Raw genomic sequence first — 18929 nt, forward strand, 5'->3', positions numbered from 1 at the left:
TTCCAAGATGCAGAAACAAGTCTTGCAGTATGAATTTATTTCAGATTAGTTATATACATTCCCATCTACTTCAGGCAATAATGCATGAACTAAAAAGTTGCAGGAGCTCTTGCAGAGTTAAACTATATGCCAGCATATTTCTGACCATTTCAGGATGGTCAAGGTTTTGGTCTTTTTTCTTTTTTTGCAGAGCCCATCAGTGCTAGAAAGGTTGTCATTTCCCAGAACCATGATGCCACTGCGTTGAGTTTGATCACTGTTACTTGTTTTTTAGGCAGTCAGCTTTATCAGCCACTTAGGGATTGCATGAAAATAGAGGATTTTAACCATAACTGCCAYGGTTATGTATCAGCCTTCAAAAGAGATATAAATCAACTGGGCAGATATATTAAACTTACTAAAAACATATGGGGGATGTTGTAGAAGGAAGAGCCCAGGGGAGGCCAGGGCAGAGCAGAGGCCTGGATGAGGGCAGCGCCCTGAGGGAAGGCGCCCGGCGTGGGCCTCCCTCCCCCGGAGCACCCCTGTCTTTGGCCAACCATCCCTCCAAGAAGGCCGCAAGCACCGGGCTCCCACACGCCCCTGGAGCTGCTCCTGAGGCGGCAGCCATGAACCTAGACACCCTCTTCCAGCAGATCCAGCGCACGGAGAAGCAGGCCGAGGAGAAGAGGCGCCTCATGCACCAAGGTGAGCACCCGGCCGCCATCTCGTGCTCCTACCCTGGCCTCTCCCTTCTCCACATGGCCGTGCTCCTCCCTGGGGACATGCCCTGTAGGGAACACAGGGCTGCCTCCCGCCTTCTCTGGGGTGCCTTTCTCTACAAACCCAGCTTTTACAAACCTACAAACCCAGCTTTTACAAACCGACCACACATGCTGACAGGTTCACGTTGTGTTGCAGTTAAACTGGACATCAACAGAAGTTATGAAAGAATTGGCCAAATAAAAGAAGAGCTGAGCAATGCAAAAATCACATTAGAAACTAAGGTAAGCGGGCAAAATTTATAGTACCTGTAATAATGACAAGTTGATGATCTATATTTTTTTACGCATGATTTCATAAGCACTTTCAAGAAGTTTTTCTCTACCGAGTAGCTCAGCATTTAACAATTTTACAACACACATTTCTGTAGTGCTCGATACCAGCACATCCACGTGCTTCACCTGAACCAAATGCTGCCAGTGACAGTTCTCCAAAATGGATATTGCTCCTCAGGCTGAGCCCAGGGCACATGTAAAGACTTGTTTCCCTCAGGGGCAGCAACATTTCCACATTCTTTCATTGCCCACTCCATTTCATCAAAAGCTTTAATTTTTTTCATAGACTTCACTGGATCTTGAGGCATATACTAAAACCTGCTTGTAAGTCTATGTTCATAGTTATGCCAGATTTAATAGTTTGGCTACTGATGTTAAAGACAGAGGCATATTTTTAAGATTTTACTATGCTTTTCCTTTATCTAAACTGCAATTCTCTTTTTAGATTAAGCTTCCAATTTTGCAAACTTTTTCAGCATTTATACCTGTCACTACAAATGATTTTAAAAATCCATTTGCTTGTGCCTGCAAATGAAGTMATCCCTTAGGCTTCTAAGTATCTGCTCTAGCAAAATGCATATGCACAAGGGGAAAGCATATGGAGTTTCCTCTGAAAGTGTGACTGTTTTGTCCTGCTTAAACATTACTTAAACATCTACAAGAATACTTGGCGAATTACCTCAGTTAATTATGAAAATAAATGTTTTGGGGAGTGAATATCTTTTGTTAAAAAAACATGTGTATAATACACACCATTATCACTGTGAAGGGGTCAGAAAACTGATARAAGCCATTTACAGCATTTTTCAATTGCAAATTCATTCTGTGATCTTGCAAGCACTTATTCACATGCTTATATTTATTCATCCACAACCACAGGGACCAGAAGAGTTTTAGAATGGCAACTGATATTTAGCCAACATTAAACTGTATTTAGATGGTATTTATTAGGTAAAATAACTTATGTACAGCACAATTTTATTTATATTCTGTTAATTTGATATTGATTCACTGTGATTTATAATCAAGATTTGTGTGGTAGGTATAGATGGTCCCAAGAGTAGAGACATTCTTATAAATGACTAACGTGAAGAACTGAAGAAACATTCGTAACTAAGTTGTTTGTGCCATTCCCACTACAATTAATAATAATCTTACTGGTGTCCACAGAAATATATTTTATTTGCCTGTTAATCTGACATTGATTGACGTATAAAAAGAAAATGATACCAAAAATGCATTTCAGTCAGACTGTCTTTTGGATTARGGCTCCAATATAGTTACTGAATTTAAATTATTTAAAGTAATTTATTTTTCACTGCTGGAATTAACTTTACTATTTACACTTTAAGCACATGTACAGTAGTTAATAAAGTTCAATTCATACTAAATAAGGCTGCTCAATTAGATTCCTGCACCAGATAACTGCACATCTTCCCTCTAAGCATACATACCCAAGCACATGCATGTGGAGGGCCTTGTTCCTGAGCAAGCAGGTGAGTCTAGGTTCAAAAGTGTTTTGACATCTATTTCACAGAGACTGCCCGTGGTCAATCACAGGTTCCCAGGAAATGCTGTTTTCTTCTTGTGTTCTGCAAAATCAAGTAGCATGTAATTAGAATCTGAATTATAGCATTTTTCCTTCCATGGCTCAATAATTTCGTCAAGAAAATCTGTTGCAAATGCATGGATTATATATGCACTGTACAGATGAAGAAATTATACTGTTGCTAGTTATATTCAGTAATATAAATAGAGTAGAATAAGACCATCTCTTTGAATTAGTATGTAAAAYAGATATTTTTGAGGCAACCAACTCCTTGGCACTCTGCATGGCAGTCACGTCAGGGACAAAGAAAAATCTGGTCCCTTCCTTTMCAACACCTATTCTGATTTCATCACRTTTCTTCTGTCCTCATTCTTTCTGAGCAGATGTACTTCATGTGCACTCTCTCCAAAGCCATCTATATTACTGGCAGAGCTGTTGTGCTTTTTGCCTCTGTACAATTATTACTAATTGGTCTTTTCTCCTTCTGCTAACATGAACAGTCATGTATCACTCTGACTCTTTATGGTCTCTGGGCAGTTCTGCTGCTAACTTTGGTTTTCCTACTCGCTGATGCAATTCTTACAAGTTGAGTTATTCTCTTGACCTCATCTTCTCTGTTACATCACATGAATGCTTCTCATCATTTAAGACCATTCAATATTTAGCTGTTTCCCATTTACCTGCTGTTATGATTTATCACACCATATATCTTAACTTAGGTTAAATAATAGATGATGGAAAACTCAGAGGTATTTTTCAGAAAATTTTGAAAATGCTTTGGTTGAACAGCATAAACTACTCTCTAAAATAATCAAAATTAAAAACAAATAAAAAAAGCTATTTGCAAAATAGCAGCCTCAGCCTATGAGCAATYTTTCCACATTTCTTTCACTGACAGTTCCAGAAATTGGGCTCAGAATAATATGAACATCCCTGTCCTCTTTCAGCTACAAAACACCAGCATTGTGGTGTTGGTGGAAGGAACAGCCACTCAGACAATCTCAGTCACCACAGYGATCTTGGACCTCTGCACCTCTAATGTTAATGTCTAGTTTGCTATGTGATGGGTAGGACCATGGGATGGAGGACACTATTGTGTTGGGATTCAATGTGACCACTTTTTTCCCTCCCCTATTTTTAGCTTGAAAATATTTCTTATAAACTGGATAAAGTTTAGAATGCCCTTTCAGAGAGAGTCACCAGCACTACATCTGGCCTCTAAAGAGAGGATACGTCTCCAAATTTTTATGGAAGATTGGAAGCTAATGAGGGAAAAAAAGAGCTATTATGTTTTTGCTAGCCCAGCAGCTATGCTGGCTGTGTTCTAACTGGACAAAGATGCTGTTGTTCCATATCAAAATATATGAACCAATAAAACAATATCTTCATTTTATAACTTTTTTTTTTCCCTTGAAAGGTTCAGCATCTTTCTGAAAAACTCTTCTACTTAGAACTTCTGAAGAAGCGAGAAGACAGCTTGGAAAAACAGAAAGTCGAACTTAATAATCAAAAGAGCACTCTTCTTAAAACCTTTGTATGTTTCCAGCTACAGTATTCAGATAGTTCATCTCTACCAAACTGCATGAACATAGTCAGCTGTAAAATTTGAAAGTTAATTTGAAAAATTGAAGAATTAAAGAGTTAATGTTATAAATATAAACAATAACAGTATTTTTTAGCTCTAGCATATTTAAAAATATAAATGTAAATAAATGGTCACTTGTAATTTAGTATATGATTTTAGGTCATGTGTATTCCAGATTACTTACAGAACTGATCTAACATTCTTAACTTTAATTTCTAATGTCTGCTGCTAAATGTCTGAACTCCAACTCTCCTGTATTATTTCCTTGTAAAAGAAAAGTAAGAAAAGTAATCTTAATTGAGAAGGATCCAAGAGAGATTTCATGGAGGCCAGAACTATATTTCAGGGATCCTGAGATTTCACATGACCTTTTAATGTTAACCCCACCTATTCAGAATTGCTGGGCCACTCCTGAAAAGGGAGCTCTTCACAACATACACAGGTGACAGGTTGCCAGTTGACTCTCATGCTAGTCAGCACCTGAATATTGACACCTTCTTCCTTCCCTGYGGCTTTTTGGATATTTAAATGCTAAGTAAGGCCACAGATGAGCTGCCTTTGCTGTGTATGTGCTAGTACTTTAAATCAGCCGAGCTGAATTTTGCACATTCAATATGTTTTACTTGAAACTGAATTATCTCTAAGTATTTATGGAGCTATCCTTTTAATTAAATAATATTCCTTCAATACCCAAAATATTCTCTATCCATAATATACAAAGAAAGAAAAACTATTAATATCATAGTAACATTATTTAATTATAACAGCAAAATTGCTATCATCTGATGAAATGTAAATTTTCTTCTAATTTTATCCAGTGAGCTTTAACGTGTAGGTTATCATTTCCTTCTTCCTACATGTAGGGTCATTTCTTTTTATTTAATTCAACAATCAGTTATCTCTTTAGAAAGAATTTAATATTGTCCTTGTCTTTGGCATATTCATTCCCAGAAAGTAAAACAGCTTTCTTGGGAGGTATCAAGAGTGTTTTTGTGCATCTAAATTCTGCAGTGGAACAAATAACACCTCTGTTTAATTTAAAGGCATGTAAAAAAGAGTGGCCATATCAGACTACCAATTTGAAATAGAACTTTCTACTAATTTCAATAAAGACTTGAATTTAAAATCATCTGTCACTATGTCTGTAACATAATTTAGCTTGCATGTAAGGAATATTCCCTCTTACTTTGTTTGAAAAGCAAGGTTAAAACAATAGACAAAATGACAGTTGTAAACTATCTTCCTGTTCTCACATGTGAGAACTAAATATATTACTTTTAACAAGTGTAAGGGTAAACAGTGACAGTATGTTTCAACCTGCCTCTCTTTTTTTGACCAGAACATTCAGTATCTCCCTTATTTTTTTCAGACAGATACAAAGAGAAAAATGGCTGAAGAAGAAGATAACTTTACTAGGGAAGTAACAGAATTTAACAATGAATATGGACTAACAAGTAATAGAGATCTTCTCATTAAAAATAAAGTCAAGACTGAAATAAATGACTTGGAGAAGGAGGCAGCTCTTTTAAAAAGTGGTAAGTCTTACACCAAAGGATTTTATCTTAGATTACCAGAGTATAGAAATTAGTGAAATAAAAAGACAGCCACGGACAAGTTGGAGAAGAGTGAGAATGATCAGAGTTCTGGAGGATATGACATGGAAAATTGAAAGAGTCAGGACTATTCAACCTGGAGGAAAGGACTGAGTGAAGATTGATGGTCTTCAAATCTCTRAAAGGCTTCTGTAAAATGTTACATATTCTTCACACCCCTATTGAACTGAATGAAAAGTAACATGCATAAACTGCACTAAGGGAGTGTCAGCCTAGCTATTTGACAAATGTGCCTAATAGAAACATTGGAAGTGGATTGCCTTAGGAAACTGTAGGATCTTCATTACTGAGGGTCTTTAAGAACAGGTTGGACAAGCACCTGTCAGAAATGACAGAGGTGGCGCTGGACCTCCAGGAGGAGGAACACACTGGCTGACCCTCAAAGTCCTTCCCAGTGATTCGCATGATTCATCAAACCCCAGCAAAATGTATTTAGCAGTTAATTTATTTTGATATGATTACATATTCAGACAAATCCGATCAGTCAGTCTCTCCGAGGTTAGGTCAGTGAGGCACAAAAGGTGACTAACATCTTTTTTCAGATTCAGTTTTTGTCTTGATTCCATCCTTTTTAAACTGCAATCCTTTTAAGTTACAGATCATCCAGTTTTGTGTGTAAGACAGTCTTGAGTCCACTAGTAGCACTAAACAGAAAATGATTAATAACTAAAAACAATTAAAGTATTTGAGGTCAACCAGTTTTGAGGGAAACAATCASAATTAACTCCATCTGCTGTCACTATTCTGGTTCAAATGCTCATAACACTAAACAAAATATGGGTTTTTTTTTAGTCCTACTGAAAGATATTTTCATCACCTATTTAATAAGTCAACTTCCTTTATAGGTGAAGTAAAGCTAAAGCAAAACACAATTAATTTTATGTTCAGTCAACAAAACTCTGCCAAGCATCTTAATAAAATAAAATAGAATCTTTCATAGTAATGTGTATTATATGACAGATAATTTCCCATTAACTGGATTTTATAAAGTAATTTTAGTTTTATGTTTAATGTTCTTTTTGAGTAGCTAAAGGTGGCTGGTAGTTAAGAATATTTAAAAGTATTTAATGAAAACTAAAGCTGTAATGCTTTTAATTTAGACTATATGTATTTCTTTTTCTTAGAAATGGAGTCAATGGAACATAAAAATGTTCAGTTAAATGCACTCCAGTTGCAGAAGAATGAATTAAAGCAGGATTTATTTGCTCTCCAGAGCAAACTCCGAGGTATTTGTGTGCCTGATAAATCACCTGTATATCTGTTATGATAATTATGTACAATTTGACAAATGCATTTGAATTTTTTCTGACAGCTTAATTTTTGTCAGTGAGAATAAATCATAGAAGATCTCTATTTTTACATTATATAGCAGATCATTTTAAAACATGTACCAAAACCTGTAAATATGAAAAAGAAAATTCTACTCTTGCTGCTAAGATGTATATTRCAGAATTTAGTGTTTAAAAGCAAACTTAAAATGAGCATAAACATTTTTAAACCCATTAAATTATAATTAAAGAATATTACTAACAACCAAATATTTAAGTGGCAACATTATTTTGCACAGATAAACACAGATTTGGCTAAAGATCTAGACCTCTGTAAATGTGTAAATAACAAGCCATACTAAGTGTGCCAAGAGAGATGTGCATACATTCTTTTGATAAATTTATGAAGCTGTTTTTACCAATCTTTTTACCAATAGTAAAACAGTATCTCTCATTCTGATGCTTTTAACCTCCAAATAGTTTTCACAGCAAAATGTTTAAGAAGATAAATCTAGAAAATATAGGATGCTTTGGAATACATATGACTAAAGTAATTTCTAAAGTCTTTGTTATTTTATGTTTAGAACTTGAAAACATAGTCAGCGAGGCTAAAGGAATTACTAAAGATTTAGAAGCAGAAAAAGTCCAAGTCACTGAAAAACCTCAGACTGATCCTGAATGTTTAAGGTAATAGCATCATTTCAATGACTTCCTAAAAAAAGTTTTAGATCTGTAATTATAGAATGGCCCTAGTACTAATGCCTATTTTACATTTCTTGTACTATATATGGGGACCAAACGACAATGATTCATTACATGTTAGCTTACTCAAATGTATATGTACCTTTTCCCAAGCACAAAAATAGTTTTGTTTTTTTTTTAAATCACAGAAATGATACAGCTCTTTTTTTATATACACACATATATACATAGATATATACACATATATACATGTGTGTATATARTATATATACACACACACACATACATATACACACATGTATATATACACACACACTATTTTTTTTCTCCCGTTTCAGATACTGGAAAAATTAAGAGAGTTTCTTAAATCTTATTTTTACCTTGCACTTGCTTTTGATCTCTGYATACATGCAAAAGCCCAACGATTTACAGAGCTAGAGAGCTCATAGCTCGCACACAATCTAGTTTAGATACCAGGAGTAATTTAGCTGTATTATTGCACTTTCATTTTAGCACATATAGGTTCTCCTTTTTGACACTGTTTGACACATGAGCATAGGTACCACACTTCCGTTACCACCCTTATTTGCCCACCTCTGCATGTCATTGTGCTGTGTTAAATACTACCATACATCACACTCGTACACTTCCATCAATCTACATCTTTTACAAAATCCGCTCATCACTTTTTGGGCTGGACATCTGAATGTAAGAAAAATACTGACTTAAGCGAATTACACAATTTAAAGTGCTATATGGTATTAATAGCCTATTTGGGGTCTCAAGACAGTGAAAATGAAAAGTAATTAAGTAACTGCAAATGTTAGGTTATGTTATCTTGAACTCTCTGCTGACTTGGTCAACTGTAAAATAATACAAAGGGTGAAGGGAGTGAAAATTAAATCTTAACATTCCTCAGTCACTTATTATTAAACTATCTTTGATTGCTTTATTTTCTGTTCTGAAGCTGAATATTCAATGAAGGTCAAGAAGTCATATTCTTTAAGTTGATAAACTATTTTACATGAAACAGCTTTTAACATTAAATAAAGGAGATGCGACATCAGTACAGTTCATTCAGAGTTGACTCAGCAGGAAAATAAATTTGCTTACAGATTAGTCAGTGCCTTAACAAAAGCCAGATATTTCAGTTATTATCTAAATAATGAGAAAAATGTCTTAACTATTCTTCTTAAACTATTTTATTATGAAATCTCATTAATAAAGCAAAGGACAAAAACAATGCTATGTCTCAGTTTCAAGGTTTGAATAGTATGTTTYGCTTGTGGAATATTTCAGGTGTTGCCTAGAAGTAAAACCTCTGACTGCTGCCATCGTCTCTTTTGAGAATTTATCATCTTTGTTATTGTTGTCATCCAAGAAAAACAAAATACTAATTTTATCCTGTTAAGTTGAAACACAAGAGGCTCATGCTGCCTTTATGGRGAAAAAAAATCATCATGAAGACAGTTGTGCAGTAGAAAAAGTTTCCCAGAGAGGCTTCATTCTTGGTTGTTTTCAAGACTTGACTGCATAAAGACCTCAGTAACCCAGTCTGTCCTCAGAGCCAACCCTCCTCTGAACAGGAGGCACATTAGCATATATTTTAATATGAATCAGTTTTGGTCATGTTAAATCAGTTTGATTGGATGCACTCTGTTTGAAAAATGACCCTTTTTAGACTAAAACAAAGTTTTACTTTAATGCAAGCTTTCTTTCCCATGCAGAATCTATTGTAGAAATATCATCTTAGTTTTCACTGAAAAATCATATTTAGTGTACATTATACAGAGGAAGATATTTTGACAAAATACAGGCAATTTGAACAAAAAACCTTTTTTTTTTTCAATGAAATAAGCACAAAACTTCATTTTCTCGCTTCTACAGAGGAAGAAACTACACCATTTTCTATCGAAGTAAAATTAGCCATGATTTTAATGCTTCCTCAGAACAAATATGAGACAGTATCAATAACCTTATACATGTAGCTCCCAGGACACCCTCTAAGCTTGTTATTGTATCACATACCTAGTCCCAGCTTAAAAATCAATATCAAAAATAGCTGGCAAGGCAAGAATCTTCATTATAATTAAGAATATATYTTCAAGTAAATTGCATTTCAGCTGAAGAATGTAGTCAGATAATTCAAATTACAGCTATTCGTCTTTGATCTGAGAAAAATACCCCGTAACATATCTACACATTCATAAAATTTCTCTCAAATCTATCAGAGAATTACAAAAGGTCACAAGAAGTGCGCATTGCTAATGCCCACAGCTATCCGTGCTGCAGTTACAGATATCTTCTAACACGTATCAGACAGAAGGAAAAGCTAACTACAATTTGAATGTTAAGAACTGATATGCTTAAGGGCTAAAATAAAAATAAAATCCAATAACCTTTGGATTTTTTTTTTTAGTGTATACTTTTCTAAAAAGTGGTGTATTTGGAGAAAAGCAGATTATCTTTTATGTTGCCTTTGAGAACACTTTTCCAAATATACCACGTGAACGATCAAGACTAGAAGGAATGTTTCTGACAAAACACTGCCAAAATTGCATGAGGTTGGGKAGTGCACTACCTTTTTGCTAGTTTGGGGAAACTGCTACTCACAATATCAAGCCAAAAAAAAAAATTACATGAGTTTTTGCTGTAATTTGCCTATGGCTGTATTCTGAACTTTCAAAATTTCATGTCTACTGTCTTCTCTATWAAATTATCATATAAGTACCTAATCAGCCTTCTGCACATAATAACCCCCAGCACAACTACAGATGTTCTGAATCCCYCAGTGGCTAATAACTGGGTTTTGTTCTATTTTCTTTCAGCCTGCACAAAAAATGCTTCTTTCACAACTGTTCAGTGTTGACTAACTTTCAATCTCTTCTTCAAAAAAATATAATGTTCACACATTCAGGATAAGCTACAGTATATTCTGCATTTTGCCTATGTATCTTATCTCAGARACCTTTTTCTTTCAAGTGATGTCAAGTTAATCTGTTGGATACGCCTGCTCTCCTGGATATCCAGGCTTGGATATTCAGTGGTTGAAAGAAGTTATTTTATTTTCTGAAGAAACAAAATGTTCCATCAAAAAATATGCTTTTATGAAACATGTCATTAGAAATTTTTCTACTGCAAACTTCAGTGCTTTTTTTTGTATTGAATTAAACTCTAATTGACTTCATCATTGAACAGAATGACAATGAATTAGACTTTCAGTATTCCCTAAGCTATTTTCCACTTTTTGAAACTTTTTTCACAGAATATTAAGTTACTGAATTTGAAAAGAAAAATTAAAACATTGCAATTCTGTCATTTTGTTCACTGCTACTTTTTAGTTACTAGTGCAATTCTTAAAGGACCTCTCTTACTTTAGCTTAAGTCAATCAAAGAGTTCGAAAGAGAAGTAAATATTCAAATTTAAAATCAATTTTGCTTCAGTAGTACTGAATATCACTGGTTATAAAGTGCTATAAACAAAATATTGGGCTCAAAATATTAACTCAAATGCATCACCTCAGTGGTACTGCACAGGAGTCAAGCAGGACCTTTAACTGATACTAGTAAATCCCTAGCTCTGGCATTTGAGCATATAAAAGAGCATTTGCCTCTTATATTGTAATTACTAACTATATTAATTATCTTCCTTCACATGCTAATTTTATATTGGCTTACATAAAGCAACCTGGGCATAACTTTAATTAAATTTTATTTAGACTAAGAGCAGACAATTTCTGCCTAAAATTGGTGTTTTTCACACTTCTAAAGGTAGGCGAAGGATCAATTGTTTCTTTAAAGCCTGTATTTCTATTCTATTTCAAAAATACATTAGAAGGGAAATGCACGAGGCTAGTTTGCTTTGTAAATGGTTTAAGGCTTTGTTTACCTGAGTAWTACATAAAGATATAGTATTACTTCAGATAACTTCATAATGCACAGAAAKAAATTACCAAAATTATGAAGGAACAAACGATGCTTTCTTTCATATAAATCACACAAATCATACAAGAAATATGTCCATTAGAGCTAAACAAATGTTTCATACTAACAGTGGACTGCTTAAGGCCAAGATTCTGGTGGTTTTGAAAGAAATTTGCAATTTAATTTCATATTAAATTTTATAATCAGGAAATATCCATCTCTGGAGTAATATATGTGATTCAAAATGAGTTTTTTAATGACAATCTGCTCATTGATTTTTGAAGCTTTTCTTCTTAATAGTAGTGCCCAGTGGAACTATTACAGTTTGAATTATGTTAAAACAGGTTTCCTGTATAAATTGCATTATGGATTTATAAAAAGCAGATTAATGATATCTTTCTTTGATATCAAAACTGAGTGGCTGGACAGAGGAAAGTGTCAAGAAAAGTGACAAGAAAATGTCACTCATCTGGACTTAAGTAAAATTATCCCAGTGGGAAATAGCAAGAAACTGTTAGTTAACCTGGAGAAAACTGGCACTAAAATTTTGAGTATGGTGACAATAGTAATAGAGCTAAAAAAGGTTTGTGGATGGAAGGTAACTACAGACATAGCTGATGAGCTGTGATTTTTGCTTAATGGTTTAAATGACTTCAGCATAGAAAGTGTGTTAAGACAATCCGTGCAAAAAAAAAATGGAAGAACCCTAAACCTTGCAGACTGAAGAAATTAAAATGCTGGGGAATATAGCCATACAAAGTGCAAGCTCATATATTTTTATACAGGACAAGTAAGGATTAGGTACCTGGAAGCAAAGGAGGAGAGAGACCTTAGCACACTACCTTATTAAAAGATAACTTTAAATTAGAAAATATATTGTAAATTAGTAGGTATATTGTAAATTATTAGTAAACGTTAGTATAGGACAGCTGTACCAGTACACTGGACTGAAATCTACATTTCCCTATGCAATAGTATTAAACAAGACATTGGGATTAGAAGAATCATTGCTCATCCTCTTTATATAGAATCAAACTTCATCCTTAATGTACAGTCTAGTTCAAAGTATTTCAACTTTTCCACACGTCATCTATAATAATATATTCCTTAAAATTTTTCTTCTGTTCTTTTAGGTGTTTGAGGAATATTACTTAAGCAAACACTTCCTAAGACCTAAACGTACTTTCCACAGAATCACATAATAGTTGAGGCTGCAGGAGACCTTCATAGATCAAATAGTCCAACGCACCTGCTCAAAGCAAAGTCAACTGCAGCTGGTTGTCCTGGACACATCCAGTCAAGTTTTGTACACTCCAAACCCTTCACAACCTTCCACACCCTTTCTAGGCAAGCTGGTCCAGTGCTTGACCAGTCTCATTGTAAAAAGCATTTTTTCTCTTACATTTCAATGGATTTTCTTGAATTTCAATTTGTGCCCTTTGCCTCTTGTCTGCTCACTGGGTACCACTGAGACGAGTCTGTCTTCATCTTCTTTATATCCTCTTAGGAGGCATATATACACTCCGGTAATATRCAGCATTCACAAAAGACAAACTTTAATCAATGATAATTATGTATTTGAAAACTCAACATTTGATCCAGAACAGCAGAAGCTGAAGTTTTCTAAGGTTACCTAAGGTATTTCTATTTCTTTTCAATTATTTTCATTTTCATATAGCCTAGTATCCTGATTGATTTTGTTACTATGTCGTGTTATTTTGTTATCATTTACTATTGCTACCAGATCACTTTCTTAATTTCTTTCTTGTATTTCTGCTCCATCAAGCACGTATTTTTATAATTTGTTTGTTCAACTCAAGTGCTTGAGTTTATATTATGAAACACTGACTTCTATTTAGGACTCATTTTCTCCCTTTCTCAATCAATTGATAATAGCCTGAAATGTATTGATTTCTTCAGCAATAACATTCTCTGTCTGGTATTGCCAGCAGATTGTGGATACCCAGCAAAATCTTGCTGTCACTTTGGAACTGCACTTAACTTAGCCCCAACACTGAATTGAGGCTGGTCTCATTGCATTAGCTCTACTTTCTCTCAAGACAATAAACCAAAATCTTCTATAGTTTTCTTCAGGTTGAATCAGGTCTTAAAACCTCAATAAATATTTTTCCTGACTTTTCTGTTAAATTTCAGAAAAAGCAACATATATGCTTTCAGGTTCATAAACAAACCTTTAAGAAACTTCCATGTTTAKATCATAAATTCTATTTCCAGTAAAACAGCATTGAATATTTCCTTTCCAGTTGCAATACATTTTTTTTCTCTTTATGCTTATAGTAAAAAATACAACAGTAGGCGCACACACAAGGCAAAGAGAAGAAGGAGAATAAGAGAAAATGTTCTGCTTGTCTCAGCAAAATGTAAGAAAAAAATAGTCTGCATCTTCTGCAACTGAAAGAATAACTGGATAGGGCCTCCTATCTTTCAGTTATTAGGAAAAGATATATAAAACACATATTCACCCTGTCTTTAAAAGAATTTCTTCTCTCAGACTTCTGTACATAAAAATCATTCTTGGGTTCCAGTTTTAGCCTCTGGAGTCTTGATCCAGTAGTATGAATCTGGGGATGACTTTCAGAGAACCTATGTGTCAATAGCATTATTTTCATTGTACTCCAATTCCATAATAGCAAATCTATTGATTTCACAGTTTTTTTCCCCCCTATTTGCCTACTGCATATACAGCTGAATTGCAAGAAGAGTGCTTATCAACCACAAATGACAATGACATTTAATAGCGGTACTCATTTCAAAGCTGCAGAATATATCACCCTCAGTGATCATCTCCACATCTATCTATCTCTCACTGCTGATGTTCGCAAAGAATGGAAAATGGATCATTGACAGGAAACCTACTATCCAAAAATAAAAAGCCAACAAACAACAGCTAACACTCTTGTCCCTCCTATTTGATTTCAGACTAGGCTTTGCTATTGTAATTTATCTTAAATAATATTTTTCAAAGGAGCTGTCAAACCACCTGTCACATATCCGGCATTTCAAGCCCAGCTATTTATTAGAGCTCATTAGTTGTGATGTTGTAACCGACTAAAATAGCGTTAATCCACTCCAACGTTATTTTTGAAAGATATATTTGTCATCAAAGAGGCTAAAACGCTAAAATTATTTTTTAAAAAAAATACCTCCAGGGCCGAATCGTAATTTGATGACAAAAAAATCTACCCTACAGCTAGACCATACACTCCATATATAACTGATTTGCATATTGCCTTTGATAACAAAAGGATAAGCATGAACATCATCCTTATCTTAGATCTAAAATGAAAACATCTAAATCTATTTCCAGGTCAAACATTATTTTAAATAGCTCCATTGTCTCACATGCCTTCTGGTAAAATTTCATCATTTATTCAGCAACTCCGGCTTCTCTACTGCATTAACAGTGGAGACTGTAACCTAACAGCCAGCTCTTGTCTGGTGAGCATAATATTCCTGGCACATACTCTAATTACCTAGCTTCTAAATAGGAAAGAAGGAAGATCTGAAAGGAGAATCAATTGATTAATGTGAAATTTAAACATCACATCCAAATGAAYGAATTTTACTACTGCTACCCCATATTATACAAGCTTTGTGGTCACCATATTTATTTAAAACACTTCAGAAACCTTTAAAGTTTAAAAAAAAAAAGCCATTGGCAGAACTTTACAGTTTCGAAGGACATCGCTATTATAATTAATTTACAATCCCAAGAGACAGATAAGCAAATGTTACTGCTTATCTTTTGGTCGTTTTATCCTTAGCCTGTACCTACCCCGGACTGGTATCATTCTTAGCCGACAATCGGCAAACAGGCCGTGCATCAACTTCACAGTGTGCAAGACAGCAAGGGATCATTTTCTCTGGGAGTAACAGAACGTGTCTTTTCCTACAGTAAATTAGACAAAGTAGGGCTTTTGTTTGTCTTAAATAAATTAYGGATCTAATATCACACGAACAGAGAACATATACAGAAATAAAAAATGAGGAGACAGGGCAATGAAGTAAATCGAATTTAATCCACAAAACCAAGATCAGAATCTGATCTTAGACCTTGAGATGAACTTCTCCCAGTGAAAAGGGTCTGTAACGGTACGGTAACCTTGATTACACTGCAATATAAATTTCTTAAAGTACAGTTTAATTTTTCCTTTTGCTGGAACACATGTATATCTTATGAATTTAGGGTGAATAATTCAGAAAGAAGAGCCATTTCTCCCTTTCTAATTCACACACGTACACACAAATATGTAGGTCAAGTGGTTTCCATATTCATGGTATGATATTTACATTTTCCAAAGAAGCAACAAAACAAACTTAAGGTCAAGTTTCATGCTCCTATGCTAATGCCAGGTTGTGACTAAAGTATTTCTGCCTAAGCTATATGTTTTTCCATTATCAAAGCCATTTGGATATAAAACACACATTTTCTTGTATAGAAAAAAAAGTTTAAATACAGTTTAGCTTTAATAAGAAACAGAATATACACTTCCTTTTTGTCAGTCTGTGTGTATGATCCACAATATCCACATTGATTGCTGGCTGAAACTATATTAAGAGTAATCAACTTGAGCTTTCTCATGATGCTTTTCTTTTAACTGACAGCCATGGAAAGACTCAATATAATCTCATCACCTTGTATAATTGTGACTCCTAAAAGCTCTGGGTTAGATTTCTCTTGTCCTATTGAATATTAATCTAAACCAAAAAAAAAAGAAAAGGGGGGGGTGATGCATAAAGTTCTAATGTCTGCTTTTAGCAGGACTAATGACTTACAGGTGTCCTGAACACTGACACAGAAGAAAGTTTTACCCATGCAAGCAGAGTAGTTAGGAAGATCTGTCCCCCTTCAGGGAAAACCAAATTGCACACACTAATATTTTCTAGCAGACAACTTCTTTTGGGCCCCAAGGTAAATCTCTGCATAGTGCAGGCTCCACGCTTCCTGATTTTCAAATAACAGATTTTAATGTTAAACTACCAGTACCATGCACCACAAATCCAAGCAGTACCTTCCCAGGTAATAGCTGCTAGTGCCACAGGGGCTGGCAGACAAACCAGGAGGAGGATAACCGTGGGATACTTAGTGAGCATCAGTTTTCTGTGTTTAGATAAAGAAAATGATGACCAACGGCAACATCACAGTCTAGAAATGGGTGTAATACAGCACTTACTGAAGATATACTTTGTAAAACCTGACTATAATTTTTGGAAGCTCCCCATATTGCTACCAAAATGGCCAGGAATGAAGGAAATCCAGTGGTCTTATAGGAGAGCAGAATATTGGGCTGCCAGGTTCAAAAGTGGCCAAATTAAATCTTGATCATGCAAATACACAACTGAGAGTTCTCACATAAATCAAATAGACGATCAGGATTGAAGATGAACGAAAAAAGAATCTAAGTAAGAGTTCTCCGAAATCATAACTTGTTTCTTTTTGGACACAGGCTTAAGAAAGAATTGGAAAATTGCAAAGATGATCATTGGGAAAATGTCTGCGAGACCTTTCAAACAGAAATCGAAATTCTGCAAATGGTATGTCATTTTCACTACTATTTTAAATATTTGACAATTTTAGTTAGAAATGTATAGTTTATAATAGGCATGCTTTTAGATAAGCAGTGTTCTCAAGGGCAAGTGCCTCCCCAGTTCTCTTTTATTTTACCTTTTGTCCAATGTCCAGGAATATCATTTCTTATAGAAAAATACAGAAAATATTTCAAAATATTACAAAGATATTTTTAGCACAGGAAAAACCTACTTGTAGGTCTAGCACTAATTTTTAGGATCTTCATTAGTTTCAAAAGATGATGCAGTCAGGAAGCTAATTCAGTCTTTAACTCCAGCTATCAGTCAAATGCAAAATGGCAATGTTGAAGCATTCCATTACATAAATACTGTATTTTATCCAGTCAAAAGTCATTATGAAAAGTTATTAATTTTTTTCGCCAAGATCAATCTTAATTAATTTCTTAATATATGTGTATATATAGTATACGTAACAATATATTGAAGTGGTTTTTTTGAAGTTACTTTTTTTTTTTTAATTAAAGAGTTTTAAAATATTCATTTCAGAGCCTGAGTTGCATGCAGCTGCCAATAGTACTACTAACAGAGCAGAAGTCCAGGAAAATTTTTATTGACTTTTAGCATCAGTTTTAAACTTCTGTTGGAGGGAATGTAACTTGCACTTCATCTACTAGTTCTATTGTGCTGTCATCTTCAGAAACAGAAAACAACTTAATGTTTAAAAACTTCTCCATAATGAACCTATTAGATTTGATTTTCTCTAATTCAATTCTTTTTGTCTTCCAGAAACTATCACAAAAGAAGTCTTCAGGCAACTGAACAATCAGTGACATCGCWTACAGCATGTCATAAAAGCCAGTATTTGCATATTTTAAAGACAGGTTACTCAACCTCTGTAAGGATTGCGCAATTTTTGTTATTGGTGGTGGTTAAACTGGGGTTTGTCTTTTCACTTTTCATTAAAACCATATTTTATTGCTGCCCAAACAGAGCCCTCCCAGCTACAGGTGTTATCCATCTCTCAGAAAACTCTACCAGAGGTGTTATTAAGAGGGCAGAAATCTGGATTATTTGGGGGAAGTTGTCCAAGGTCTGCCTAAGAAAGTTTTCCCTTTCTAAGGAATGGCAGCAATTTGAAATCTGGCAAAATTCAATCTTCAGCCTTGGTATCAAAGAAGATTCTTATCTGCTATGTTAACTAAGATAATCCTAACTGGTTGGAATTATCACTAATAATCAGTCCTGTTAGTGCTGACTTCCGTATACGTTTTATTCACTCTCCTCTGAGAGAGATCCTGTTAGGATGTGCTTAAGTAACTTAGTCCCTCTGACTACCATGAGGATGTCTAACCACTTTAAAGTTAAGCCCTTGCTTGTGTCCTTTGATCAAATCCAGGACACACGAAAAGTAGTAAAAGTTACCTATGTGAGTGCTAAAATAGCCAAAGTATTCCCATTTCCAAGTTCAGAGGTTGGAAAAAGATATAATTTGATGTTTCCTAGGAGGCCTGTTTGTCCTGATCATTTAATTCATGTAGTCTGGCTGATGTTATAGATATTGATTAATCAACCAGAAAAAAAGAATTGTTTTTGAATATCAGTCTTATACACTCAAATTTGTTTTTATTTGCAAGAAACATTTTTACTCTTCAGTGGTCTATATTTGTGCAGATATTCAAGGTTATTCAGTCCACACATAAA

The 18929-nt window shown here is 34.6% G+C and overlaps 1 protein-coding gene across 1 annotated transcript; it reads left to right on the forward strand.

The window, feature by feature from the left end:
- The first annotated feature begins 608 nt into the window (after positions 1–608).
- CCDC172 (coiled-coil domain containing 172) lies at positions 609–18095 on the forward strand. Its single transcript, XM_026050725.1, has 8 exons — positions 609–687; positions 901–986; positions 4004–4120; positions 5541–5706; positions 6909–7010; positions 7637–7739; positions 17147–17234; positions 18015–18095. The coding sequence occupies exons 1-8, from the start codon at positions 609–611 to the stop codon at positions 18045–18047; spliced, it is 774 nt and encodes a 257-aa protein (XP_025906510.1). The 3' UTR covers positions 18048–18095.
- The last annotated feature ends 834 nt before the right edge of the window (positions 18096–18929 follow it).

Source organism: Nothoprocta perdicaria, unplaced genomic scaffold (genome assembly GCF_003342845.1).
Source record: "Nothoprocta perdicaria isolate Ctin4 unplaced genomic scaffold, notPer1 scaffold_7, whole genome shotgun sequence".
In the NCBI taxonomy this organism is placed as follows: Eukaryota; Metazoa; Chordata; class Aves; order Tinamiformes; family Tinamidae; genus Nothoprocta; species Nothoprocta perdicaria.